The 13,839-nt window shown below is 37.4% G+C and overlaps 1 protein-coding gene across 1 annotated transcript; it reads right to left on the bottom strand.

Annotated features, from left to right (window-relative positions):
- Positions 1-998: 998 nt before the first annotated feature.
- Positions 999-12,661, bottom strand: LOC145790543 (uncharacterized). Its single transcript, XM_082868551.1, has 3 exons — positions 9,560-12,661; positions 2,566-2,978; positions 999-1,953 (listed from the first exon to the last, which is right to left on the bottom strand). The coding sequence occupies exons 2-3, from the start codon at positions 2,572-2,574 to the stop codon at positions 1,585-1,587; spliced, it is 378 nt and encodes a 125-aa protein (XP_082724677.1). The 5' UTR covers positions 2,575-2,978; positions 9,560-12,661; the 3' UTR covers positions 999-1,584.
- Positions 12,662-13,839: the final 1,178 nt, after the last annotated feature.

Below are 13,839 nucleotides of genomic sequence, written 5' to 3'. Positions count from 1 at the left end.
TTTATAGAACCAAAATAAATAAATACAAAAATTAGTTTAATAGCAATTTCAAAAAAAAAAAAAAGAAAAGAAAAAAGAGAAGAAATTTCTTAGACATTGCAGCATACTTAAGGAAAAGGTGGTATATTGTGCAGGAAGCTCACAAAGTACCTAAGATTAGGGCTGAGCAAGGAACCCGTGAAATCCGTAATCCGTTCCAGTCCAGTCCAATCCGATAAGTTTGGATTGATTTTTTGAATCCGCGGTTCAGTTCTGGATTGAAGAATTAAAAATCCATAGTCCACGGATTGGTTCCGGATTGAACCCCACGGTTCCGGATTGGAACCGATCCGGACCGTATACAAATAGTCTATATTTTTATTATACATCCTCCCCCATAGTATCTTCTCTTATTCTATATAAAATCTAAACTGAAACCTAAAATCGTATAATATCTTCTTTTATTACTTTTGTTTGTTAGTTTTTAGTTTTAATTTGTAATGGTCTAAATACTTATGGTGAAACCAGTTTTCTTATGGTTATTTAAATTCTAAAACAGTATGTCGCTATTATAAAAAACATGTTGCTATTGTGGAACTAATATAGCGCTATGTTTATATTTTTATGAAATTAAAGTGTTATATATATTTTTTTGTTATTTAATTATGTGAATTCGTGGTCCCAAACCGATCCAATCCGTATTTAAATGGATTGGTTCGGATTGGTTCCATGATTTAAACGGATTGGATTGGTTCCAATTTTTTAGAAACCGTAGATAACGGATTGGTCCTGGCTTTACCACAATCCGGTCCAATCCGGACCATGCTCACCCCTACCTAAGATTCCATTGCCATAGATCCATGGCATTAGCAACATGTGGCATGTACACTTGTTGGACATTACCCACGTCATAAGTGAGGGTCAAAACCTACTCCTCCCATCTACAAACATCAAAGAAAATATTTTTTTACCCTGCAACAATTTACATGACGAAAAAAAAAACAGAAGTTAATAGCAAATTTCACAACAATAACAAATAATATATATATATATAGTTTACTCTGCTACACACTTAAGTAAATGCACCCAACACAAGTGAAATTAAATGTCATTGTGTTGCACAGAGAGGCAAACTAAAACAACATAAACTCTAAACAAATTTAACAACTACATTGTTGTCAAACATATCCTTCTTAAAACAAATTTCAAAAATAACAAAATGAAAAAAAAAAAAAGGGTCCAGAACATAAAAGTCCACAATAGTTCAACTACAATAGTATAGCAGCAGTAAACAAGACAATGACAGGGCAGAAGATTAATCCATATCAACCACACCATCATTCCTGAACAAACGTACGTCCCGCTGATGCTCCCTGCCAACATTTTGCGACGTGCAGGCATGTTTCTCTTTCAACCACGCAACAATGTAATCCAGGGGGAGAGCTATCATGAGGTCGCGATTATCGCGCGAAGCCATTATGCTGCATGCGAATAAGAACAACTAATGCCTTACTCTAATCCAGGTGTGTTCATTAGCCTCGCAAGATAGTCCCCCACAGTGTTCTCACCCTTCCCTGTGACAACATATTGCGTAATTTTTAGTTCTCAGCTTTGTTTATCGACTACCTGCACAAGGTTGTCCATGCTACTTGTGATAGTACCAAGGGCTAGCCGCTTGCAACATTTTGCATTGGTTGATCCGTCAGCGGTTGAATATGGGGAAACATCGTCAAACAGCAAACTGTCCACCACGTTCTCCCCAACAGTATCATGGCCCGGATATGGTGGTGTGCCAACACTGAGAGGTCGCATGCCGCTGTCATCGTCAGCATTGGTCACGGCATCATCATCATCGAGGAGTTCAGTTGGAGTCCATGCATGTTTTCTTGTCGAAGCAGCGCCAGAGTACACCCGTTCCATCAGCTCTAAGTGGTCCAGAGGCTTCATCTTGAACTTGGCACATCGGTTGTTCATCTGAGACACAACAAGACACATGTAAAAAATTGTAGCAATTTATTTGTAGGGATGGAAGTGAAGCAGCAATGATAGTGAAATCCAATAATACTGAATACATAAGTGAGAATGTAAAGTTACTGTAATCATAACTGAGAATGTAACCAATTAATTCCACCAAATTATTTGAAGGGATTATGTAATTACTAATAATCAATTACATCGTTGACAATGTAAAATAATGGTAGCAATTTTTTTTGTAGGGATGAAAGTGCGCTAGCAAGGCAATTGAATTCCAACAATAATCGGTTTTAGTAATAACTCACAAACAATAATTCTAACCATACAAATAATTGTAGACATTGAAAGTTGTGCGGTTCACAAGAAAGAATTTTAATAATATAGCAATTAATAATGAAAATATTACTACACCAAAGTTGTTCATTCATTTTCAGGTTGGATTGGATGGATGTAAAAACTATCTTCGAACTTGGCACAATTATCTATAGGATAATTTTAATATATTGAGGAATTCCTTTGAATTCAGAAAGTAGTTACATAAACACAATATTGCACTACATATCACAAACAGTAGTACAAGAATATGGAAACAAAAAATATTGCACTACATACCGCTTGCATTTTGGCCCACCAATGGTCAGGTGCTGTGAACAAACTCGTCTCTTGGTTGTACCCAAGCCCTATCAAGCCTTAGCTGGAATCCTCCAGCTTCTTCCACGCAATCCAATCTTTCTTCAAGTTGTCATATTTGTTTTTCATTTGTTTGGCTCAATATAGCAGGCCGGTTTTGTCCAAAAACTTCTTGGCAACATTCTTACATCCAGTCATCGACAATCAGCACGGTTGTTGATTACCCGCGTCCATTTAAGCGATGACGAGTTGTAGATACAGCTTTGTGTTGTCACCGTCGAACTGACTTTTGTGGACTGGTTGTTGTTGGGTTGATGTAACATCGTTACCTCGATTTCGCGAAGGGGTATGGGGTGATGAACGGTTTGTTGCCATGATCAGTAGTATTGGTGTAGCTGGAGCGATGAGAAATAAAATCCAACAAATATGTAAAGTTAATGATGTAGCAGTTTAATAAAGTTTGAGTAAATGTTTTTCATGTCCACAACCGAAAACATTGTCCATAGACAATTAATGAAGTTGTAGATAATAGTACAAAACGACAAAAAGACAAAGATAGTTCATCTAGCAATTTGCAGAAATATTATGTGATACAGTACCCTATGCATTACTAACAACAACAACATATAACAATGGTAGGTGATACAAAACCAAACGTACATGTAACAACGAAAATGACCAATGCATCACATACGAAACAACAACACAACAACAATGATGCACAAAACACCGACAACATCCTAAGCATACGTAGGCTCTGATCTATGTGAAAACGTCTGCACGTAACCCTATATCGACAACATTTGGTGGGTGGTCAATAGCAAATCTTTCGCTACAAAATTCGTTACACCAACCAACCCACAGAATACATCGCTACCATACAAAAGTGAAATAGATAGTTAGACTGCATGATATGCGACATAATGACAAATGAACAACCACATGACTAACTGCATAAGAGAGGGGCAACACAAACGCACCATAGGACTAGGGTAGATGTAGTACGCACAACCTGAGTTTTTGGCAGATCTGAAAATCTTGACAACACAATGTCCAAAGCCACATGCATACATCCTTGGTGGCCATGACGAAGTGGCAGTTGACATGGATGACGCCATCTCTATAATTTTTTTTTTGTTGAAGGGTTATCAATCTATTTTAAGCTGCAAAATAGAATCTACTGTAGGGTCGTGGGTGTTTTGTCATTGCTTTGCTTATTTTATTTTATTTTTGACATTCACGTTCGTTAGTTGCATTCCTAGTGTTTCTTGGGTTTTATAAGTTATACCAACAATTTGATTGTGTTGTCCCGGGTACCCAAAAAAAAAAAAAATAGACAAAAAAAAAAAAAAAAAAAACCAAACCAAAAAAAATAACAATACAAGGTAAAATAAAAGCCCTTTTCTTTTGGATTTCCTACTGTTTTTAGATCAGCTCTTTTAGTTTTAGATGTAATATTTTTTTGCCCATCACCTTGACTACCAAATACACAACTGTTCCATGTGTAGTTCTGTTTCTTGGTTCCCAATGTAGTCCCAATTTATCTATCTGCAAACATTGCTAAAAAACTTCAAGTAGATGGTAGTTTTTACTCCCATTTGGATCTAAGAAAAGTAGTGTATTGTTCTTAAACTTGGGTCCAACATCCTAAGACTATTGTACATGCCTCACTTTGGGATTTAGAGTTGCAAAGGATGGAGGAGAGTAGTTCTGTTGGTAAAGACTGCAACAACTCCCATATTTGCTGTAGACATTGATGGCCACATAAATGGTTGGAATGCTAAGGTTGCAGAGTTGACAGGATTATCGTTTGCGGAAGCTATGGGAAAATCTTTGGTTCATGATCTTATTTTTAAGGAATCAGAACAAACCGTTGACAAGTAATTATTTGATAGGTAGTCTTCTTAACTGTAATGTTTATTAATTCTGCTAAATCTAGAAATCTATTACTGTCAAGGTTTTAAAAAGCGGCCGCAATCGTTACGTAACGCCGTTACGTAACGGTTTTGGTGGTTACTGCCACCCGTTACGGCTGCTTTTGCAGTTTGATTGAGATTCACAGGTGTGCCAGCTATAGCGGCTGTCGTAGTGGTCGTAACGGCCTGTTACGCATCATTACGTAACGGTTCCAAACTGTTTCTTTCGAAAAAACACACAAAAAAAAGCTAAAAATGGTGGAAGAGGGATAGAGAGAAGAGGGAAGATAAAGAGAGAAGATGAAGGAGCAAGAGATAGAGAGAGAAGAGGGAAGATGAAGAACATGTTATTGATTTGTTGAAACTGTAAGACCTATGTTATTCTATTCCGCTGCTATCACTCAACCATTTTGTTTGTGTGTGTCTATCTATATATTGTTTGATGATAATAATAATAATAATAATAATAATAATAAATGTGGTCATTATCTATTTGGCTTGGTTAAAATATGTATATATATATATTTAGGCTCTTATTTATTCTCTTACTTTTGTCATTGTTTATTTTATATATAATAGTTAGTGATGGATTTTTTGTATAATATAAAGTCATTAATTATTAAAATAAAATGTAAAAAACTCAGTTTATAGTGATTTAAAAATATAAAATATATTGGATCATACTTAAAAATTTACAAAAATTGATCAATATTTATTTTAAACCCAATAAATATGATCATGGAAAAAAAAATATGCGTATCAGTAAGTTTTTTTAAAATTGTGCTAAAAATAAAAAAATTCACAGTTCCGGTTACCGCAACCGTTATGCTACGGTCTTTACACCCCGCAACCGCAACCGCAACCGTGCCACCGCCACCGTTACGGCGACCGCAACCGCTTTTTAGAACCTTGATTACTGCGGTCTTTTCATACCCCTTGGAAATGCAACATCTTATTTTTTTAAACTCTGAAACGCATAAATCTCTTTATGATAGGATAGCATGAAGAATTAGAGAAATAACATAAATTCCTTTATTTGCTATCATATATGTATCGCAAAATACATTATACAGAAGATATGTATTGAGAACAGTACCAATTTACCAATACATATATTGAATCGTAAGATACGTATCGTGATTCATAAGTTACTAACATTGTTTGAAATTGGTCAGATAAATTTCCATTTGCCTTTTTCGACCGAAATGGAAAATATGTGCAAGGTCTATTGACAACAACTAAGAGGGTTAGTATGGATGGCCAGATTATTGGAGCCTTATGTTTCTTGCAAATTCCCAGTCCGGAATTGCAGCAGGCCCTGGAGGTCGATAGACTACAAGAGAATAAATGCTTTGCAAGGATGAAGAGTTGGCTTACATTTGCTAGGAAATTTTGTTTCCATTAAGTGGTATACACTTTACGAATTTGCTTTTGGAGGCTACGGACTTGACCGAAGATCAGAAACAGTTTCTTTAGACAAGAGAGAAATGAAATTTGGAGAACTTTTCATCTCAATTATGATTAATTTTAACAATAGAAAGAAGATGACACAAATTTAATCTAATGTCAACCTTCTTGACATATTCTCCCTTTTACTTTAATTTATGGAATAAGAAAAGGAAGGTTTTGGTCGGTGTGAAAGAGCATCACCAATAAATATTGCATTGTGAAATTAAACTAAAAAGCAAGTTTAACATAAAAACAAAAGGAAAAGAAAAAGAAAAATAAGTAACAATCCTATATTAATACTGTGCCAAAGTGTAACAACCCTCATACTGTTTACTGATTAGGGACTGATTGATTACCGATAATCACCAATTACTGCTAAACGGAACTGATAAACTGACTGATAATTGAACTGATTAAAGTACTGAACTGACTGACCGAACTTTAAACTGAATTAAATGAACGCATTTGATTGAATTGCATTCTATCTGTTTGACTGTATGATTATCTGTTCATGCTTATATGTTTAAACTATTAATTGAAGGCCTTATCGGCGGCCGAACCGGAAATGGGTTAGTGTATTATGATCGTCATATTTAATATGATTTTATGGTATAATTATCTGAAAACTGATTAGGTATGATTAAATTAGATTAAAATGAGTTAATTGCAAAGTTTGCCGTAATTACCTAAATGCCACTTAAGTGGCCCACTACTTGGCTCATCTCATTACACTCATACTTACACATTTCATCAGCTCATTCTTGAGCACAACACCGACTAGAGAGAGAGAAATAGAGAGTGAGAGGGAATTGAGTTGAGTTTGAGTTCATTGGTGGAATTGCTTGGTAATTGAAGTATAGATTGCTAATTTGAGCCTCTAGCCTTGCATTGGAGACCTAAGGTAGAGTGATTACTCTCTTGTTTGTGTATTTGAGCTTGATTGTTGCATGATTCATGCTTCATTGTAGAACTAAGTCATGTTTTGGTTCATTGTGGTTGAATTGAAGCTCAATCTTTGCATGCATGTACATATATTGAAGTTTTGAGGTTGTGATTCATCATACCTCACATGCATGTCCATCTTTTGGTCATACTCCATGAGTTCATCTTGGTTTTGACGGCTTGAGCTCTTTTGAAACAGCATTAAAGCTTTGAAAATGATTTAAGATCATGCATGTCATGTTTGAAGATTGTTCTTGAAAATGATTTGAAATTGGTTTGAAATTGGGTTTGAATTAAACACCCTTGGGCTTTGATTTCTCAAATTGCGCTTTGAAACATGATATCCTATGTGTTTTTAAATGTTTTCCAGAAAATGGGCCCAAGAGGATTGGTTTTGATGCTTTTGAGCTTGGTTTTGGACCTGGAGCTCGAATCTGGGATTTCCAGATTTCAGTCGTCCGCTCGAGCGGGGGAAGTGCCGCTCGAGCGGGAAAATCGAGCTTCCAGCATCTTGCACTGTTTTACAGTCCGCTCGAGCGGAGTATTGGGCGCTCGAGCGGAGTCATGTCTCAAGCTCGAGCGGGCGTCGAGCGGGGATTTCACCCATCCAGTACTTTTACAGTACGCTCGAGCGGGAAAGTTTGCGCTCGAGCGTGTACCTTTGTTTGCCTGTACGCTCGAGCGGGGAAACCTGAGCTCGAGCGGGACTCTGTTTTTCTGAAAATCCTGAAAATGCTTTTAAATGTGCATTTTTGCATCCTCATCCCATCCTAGGCATTCTTAGGCCTAGTTTAAGGCATTTAGATGAGGATATCGTTGTAGAACACACCAAGGCAAATTAGGGATTAAGTTATGATATTGCCCAACTGTGTAGCTTAGTGTGTGTTCAACCTGTGAACTGTGTAGGGTTGGCAACTGGGGAGACACGCTCTAGCATACTGTAGCCCAGAACTCTGTGAGTAACAATTGTGTAAAGATATGTTCAACTGATTATCTTCTGAATACTGAACTGAACTGTTTACTGAACTGGTATTATTTACTGAATGAATGTATGTCCTTTATTTCTGAACTGTACTGTGGCATCCTTAGTATCTACGGTTTACTGTTACTGTTACTGTCACAGAGATCTCTGTCGGTTTCCTTGTGGAACCACTACTGTTTACTGACTGATGGCCATCATTACTGTTCGGTCTTTCAAGACCTACTGTTACTGTTATGCTAATGGATGTACCACATATGACTGTTTACTGTACTGAGCAACTGAATTACTGATTGAAATGAACTGTTTTCATTACTGTAAGGACATTCATTCTAAACCCCTTTACGCTTTATGTTATTCACTGGGCTTTAGCTCACTGCTCATATATATATGTAGGTGTACAGGCACCAGATCGGAGCTAGGAGCGTCAGGGTAACTCCAGTTTTGTCAAGCCAGCCTTTGTGCCTCACTGCGAGGTTCCGAGTTGCCATGCTATGGCTTGGGGGTGTTTTGTTGGTTTTCCCCCGCCTGTCTTCTGTACTGTCTAACTGTTTTGTATAGACTGACTGTTTACTGTACTGTTATACAGGGATTAGGTCCCTGTACTGTGTGACTGTTAATTTTGTATACGGTGTTGTACAGACGGAATGCTTTCTGCACTGTTTATGTATGATTGCATGAAAAATCTTTTTGGCATACAGACTGTCACAGCTCAATGGACACTGTTTAATTACTGTATTGGCTTCCGCCAAGCCCTATACTCTGTTTTACTGTATTACTGTTAAGCAGGCCTTCGGTAATCTCGGATTACTGGCCGGTTACGGTACTAAACCCATAGGGCCGGGTTTGGGTCGTGACACAAAGCAAAATTAAACATAAAAGACAGGACTCTACCCCTTGTCAAGGAACTCATAGTAAAACCCAAAACACAAATCACATATACAAGTGCATATTTAAATATTCTTGTATATGTACTTTCAACCTTTCATAAAAACATAGGAAAAGCAAACAAAATAATAATAATAATAATAACACCCATCACGCATAAGGTATCATATATCACTCTGGAAAGTAAATAAAGATCTATTTATGCTATTTGTGGGTCACAGATGTTAAAAATTAAATGGGATGTCAATTTGGGTAGAATTGAAAATGGTTGAGTTTCTCTAAATTTGTTGTGCTCAATAATAGATAAAGAGTCGAGATGCATAAATATAAGTACCTCCATAACTATGAAACAGTCCATGAAAACCCTGTAACAACTAGATTAATCATGAAAAAATTTCAGTAAACAAACAAGAACCCTACACGGGGTGTAGGGATAACCTCTAACAATCAAGCTTTTTTAAACCAGTGTACATTTTTATAACACAAGTGGCTATCCTCTGTTTTCGAAAATATTTTTTTTCTGTAGTAAACGATAGATAGCCCCCAATAGCAGTGGCAAGAGAAGGAAATAGCAGAAAATAGATGGATTTGTTGTTTTGTGTTCACAGAACACCAAAGACCAAAGTCGAAAATACAACATGAAAGAAGGCAGGATCTCACAAGTGGAAGCCAATATCGTCAAGTATTACAGCATACAAGTGTTATACAACACCAGATGTGCAACATTTTGATCCAATTTTTTATGAAAATGGTTTCGAAATAACTGTAACCAAATAACAAGGGAGGAGGGTTCCCTGCTTACCTGATGTTGCAGATCCAACGATGACAAAGAAATGGACGAGGACTCCGGAGGCAGCGTCGGTGGCCGACGGTTTCATCGTGGGTTGTTGGAGGGAGTTCCACAAGAGCAGTAAGAGAAAGAGGAAGTGAGAGCAGTGGCAAGAAGGAGGAAATGAGCCAAGTGTTTTGCCCTAGCCCTCAAAATGTAAACATGGAGGGTAGTTACGTAATTTCACAACCTGCGTTTTTATCACTTCCCAAAGGGAACTTCTATCTACACACACCAAATACCCTCTTTGTACACACTTAATGATATTTAATTTTATTACAATTGTATCCCTAAATGAAATTACTATTTTAGACACCATTGTTAATTCAAAACATCTCAATGCACACCTCCCTCTAGAGTTCACATCTGTTGCATCGTGTTTGTAGCTTCATTGAGCTAGAAGTGAAAGCAGAGTCATTCATAGCTTCTTCCAAGTTCATTGAGTTAGAAGTGAAACCAAAGGGCTTTGGCATTTCCGTATTGCACATGCACTGCAGCTTCTCAATGCACTCATTCATCAACCTTCGTCATTCGTTGGGAAAACATCATTGTTATGGAGGATTTGCCTTCTGAAAATCAGCAAATAAGTGTTCATGTGAAACAGAGCGAAGGAAATGTGAGTTTAATTTTTTTTTTCCCAGCGTTGTTCGGATAACCAGGGCCGAATTGTGTTATTTGATTCGGAAATCTACTACCGAAATAATTATTTATTTTTGGAAGTTATTGTTCGAACAAAGTAATAAATTTCGAAAGTTGTTGTCCGAACAAGGTATTTAAATTCGGAAGTTGTTGTCCAAACAAAGTTAACTTTTACAACATTCAACTTCCGAAATTTGAAAATAAATTCGGACAACTACTTCTGAATGAAGTAAATTTTTTTTCCCCATTTTATATTCCAAATTTGCAAACTGCATACCAAATTTACAGTTTCAAATTGCAAATTAATCTTTATAATGCCATTAAAAATTTGTAATGTTATACAAAACATGCAGGAATATGTGTCAACTCAAGGAAGTCAGGTTTGCATGGATTTTGTGTTAGATTACACCACTCAATTCACAACTGAACAGGTTCACTCTACGAAATTATAACGATTAGGTTTCGAATTGCTCACCAAATGTAAATGTTTGATAATATTTATTTAACTTTGTAGGTATTCAAAAGTAAGGATGAATTGCTCAACTGGGTACGTGAAGTTGGAAAGAGAAATGGTTTGGTCATTGTAATCAAAACATCAGACTATGGCGGAGGGAAAAAAAGACCCAGGATGTATCTTGCTTGTGCGAGGAGTAGCCAATATAGAGCAACAAAGAAGTTAAAACATGATGGCAACAATACATCAAGAATAACCGGTACGAAGAAATGTGGTTGTCCTTTTGATATGAGGGCTCACAGGTTTACCACACATGATGAATGGACATTGACCGTAGTATGCGGATTGCATAATCATCCACCTGCGGAGCACCTGGAGGGACATTCATATGCGGGGAGGCTATCAAAGGATGAGAAAGCATTGTTAATGGATATGTCAAAGAGCATGGTTCGGCCAAAAGAAATCCTAGTAACCTTGAAACAGCGAGATGCCCTCAATGTAAGCACTTAAAACCATTTACAATGTACGCCATCGAAACAGGGTGGTACAGAGAGCTGGAAGATCACAGATGCAACACTTATTGGGTGAATTGGCCAAGTCTAATTACATTGAGCGCCATCGGTCTGAAGAGTCCACGATGACTGTGACAAACTTGTTTTGGGCACATCCTACCAGTTTGGACTTATTTCGGTCTTTCCCACGTATATTAATTATGGATTGCACATATAAAACCAACAGCTATCGGCTTCCTCTTCTTGAAATTGTGGGAGTGACATCAACTGAAATGACATTCTCTGTAGCTTTTGCATACTTACAGTATGAGAGGGTCGATAACTATGCGTGGGTGTTAGCTACATTGCGTGATGTCATGGATGGGTTTGTTGTGCCAACAGTTATTGTTACTGACAGAGAGCTAGCCTTGATGAATGCCATATAGAAGATATTCCCGAGTGCCAGACATTTATTATGTCGTTGGCATATCAGTAAGAATGTGTTGACCAAATGTAAGAAAATGTTTGAGACACAGCAGAAATGGGAGAAGTTCAACCATGAGTGGAACTCTGTAGTGTATTCATCTTCTGAAATTCAATACGATGAGCGTCTTAAATCATTACTTAAGGAATTCAGTAGTTATCCTGATGCAGTCAAATACGTCATGGATACTTGGTTGGTTCCTTACAAGGACAAATTTGTGGCGGCATAGACAGACACGTGTATGCATTGTGACAATGTTACAACGAACCGGTAAGATTACTTTTCTTCAATATGTTATTAATAAGTGCCATGTACTTGATTTTAACTTCACTTACATTGAATTGAACAGGGCTGAGAGTGCACATGCAAAACTTAAAAGACAATTAGGTTCATGTCAAGTCTCATTTCAGGCATCATTTGAGAAAATACACAGTCTGCTTGAGTTGCAACACACTGATATCAAGGCTTCATTTGAGAAAAGTCTAACTGTTGTGCAACATCAATTTAAACCTTCTCAATTCAGGGAGCTACGGGGTAATGTGTCTATCTCTGCATTGGAGTATTTGCTTGTAGAGAGTAAGAGAGCCAATTCCATTGGTATTGATGTTGAAGCTTGTGGATGCGTCTTTCGCCACACTCATGGTTTACCTTGCGTCCATGAGATTGCTGACTATTGAAACTAAGCAGTATTGATGGATCAGTCGGTCCACCTTGAAAAGCATAAGTAAGGTACTCTTCCTGGACAGGAGGAGAATCAGGTAAAGAGGTATCCTCCACAGCAATGTCAGGCATATCATAACCTTCAACTCGTCTTTGGCTTCGGCTCCGACTTTGACTGGCACTGGGAATATCATATTCTACCGAAACTGGATCACGACCTCGACCACGACCTTGACCTCGTCCTCGCCCACGCCCTCGTCCCCGTTCATGGTCTACATCCAATTCACGACGTCATCTATTTAAAGCAGTAGGTGGGACACGTTGTTGATATTCAGAATCCATATTATCTGCAAAAAATAATAAGTGTGTGTAATGAGTGTGTGTGTAAATAAAGAGAGTGTGTGTAAAATTACAATAAGTGTGTAAAATTACAATAAGTGTGTAAAATTACAATAAGTGTGTGTAAATTATAATAAGTGTTTTAAATTATAATAAGTGTTTTAATTAAGAAGGGGAAAAAAAAAAAAACCTGTTCGGAAGTTCACAACCGAAAGTACATATTCTGTTCGGAAGTTGAAATCCGAAACAAAAACATAATTTCGGAGGTTGAGTGTTGTCCAAATTCAATTTTTTCGGAAGTTGACTATTGAAACAATGTAACATTTTCGGAAATCTACTGATGAAATTATTGATTATTTTCAGATTCCTACGTTCGAACACATTGTTATATTTTGGTTAATCAGTTCCGAACGACAGTTCCAAATCAAAAACTCTACATTCCAAGTGAAAAACTCTACATTACAGATGAAAATGAGGATTGAATAGGAATGATGATTCAAAAGTAAACTCACCTAATGAGGATTGAAAATCTGATGGAATGCTTCAATGGGATGCAGCTTCATGGATGAAATGCTTCAATGTATTTGCACACCTGGGTTGCCCACGGTAATGAGATGGAATGCTTCAATGTATTTGCACACGGTTGAAGATGTGCTTCAGTTTGAATAGGTGCTTCAGCTTGTATGTGATGGAATGCTTCAAGGTTGAAGATGTGCTTCAGATTCAATAGGTGTGTGTATTTGGGGTCGGGTGTGTGTGTGTGTGTGTGTGTGTGTATGAGGGTACATTTGGAACTCACTGTGTGTGTACTGAGGAAACTAATTAGGAATTAATTTTTTTGGTGTGTGTAGTGAGAAGGATGTGCAAAGAGGGGATTAGGTGTGTGTATATAGAAGCTCCCCTTCCCAAATAGTTGTTGTTTGCATTTTTGCTGCTATTGGCGTTTTTATGAAGCTGCAAAACGCAACTTTTTACTTTGATCCCAAATGGCCACTATGTTATATAACATACTTCATCACACAAATTTAACCGTCCCTTTAGGGATGCTCTTACCTCCCATTCCCAACAGAGACCATCACCCACATCCACCTTCCCTATTCCACTCCCAACTGCCACCGCCATCACCACCAAACCTTCAACACCAATTCTTTGCTCATTTTCACTTGTGTTTTCTCAAACACCTGGT

Source organism: Camellia sinensis, chromosome 5, assembly GCF_055761805.1.
Source record: "Camellia sinensis isolate YWXY chromosome 5, ASM5576180v1, whole genome shotgun sequence".
NCBI lineage: Eukaryota > Viridiplantae > Streptophyta > Magnoliopsida > Ericales > Theaceae > Camellia > Camellia sinensis.
The sequence above is the reverse complement of the archived record's forward strand: the minus strand, read 5'-3'. Positions and strand labels throughout refer to the sequence as shown.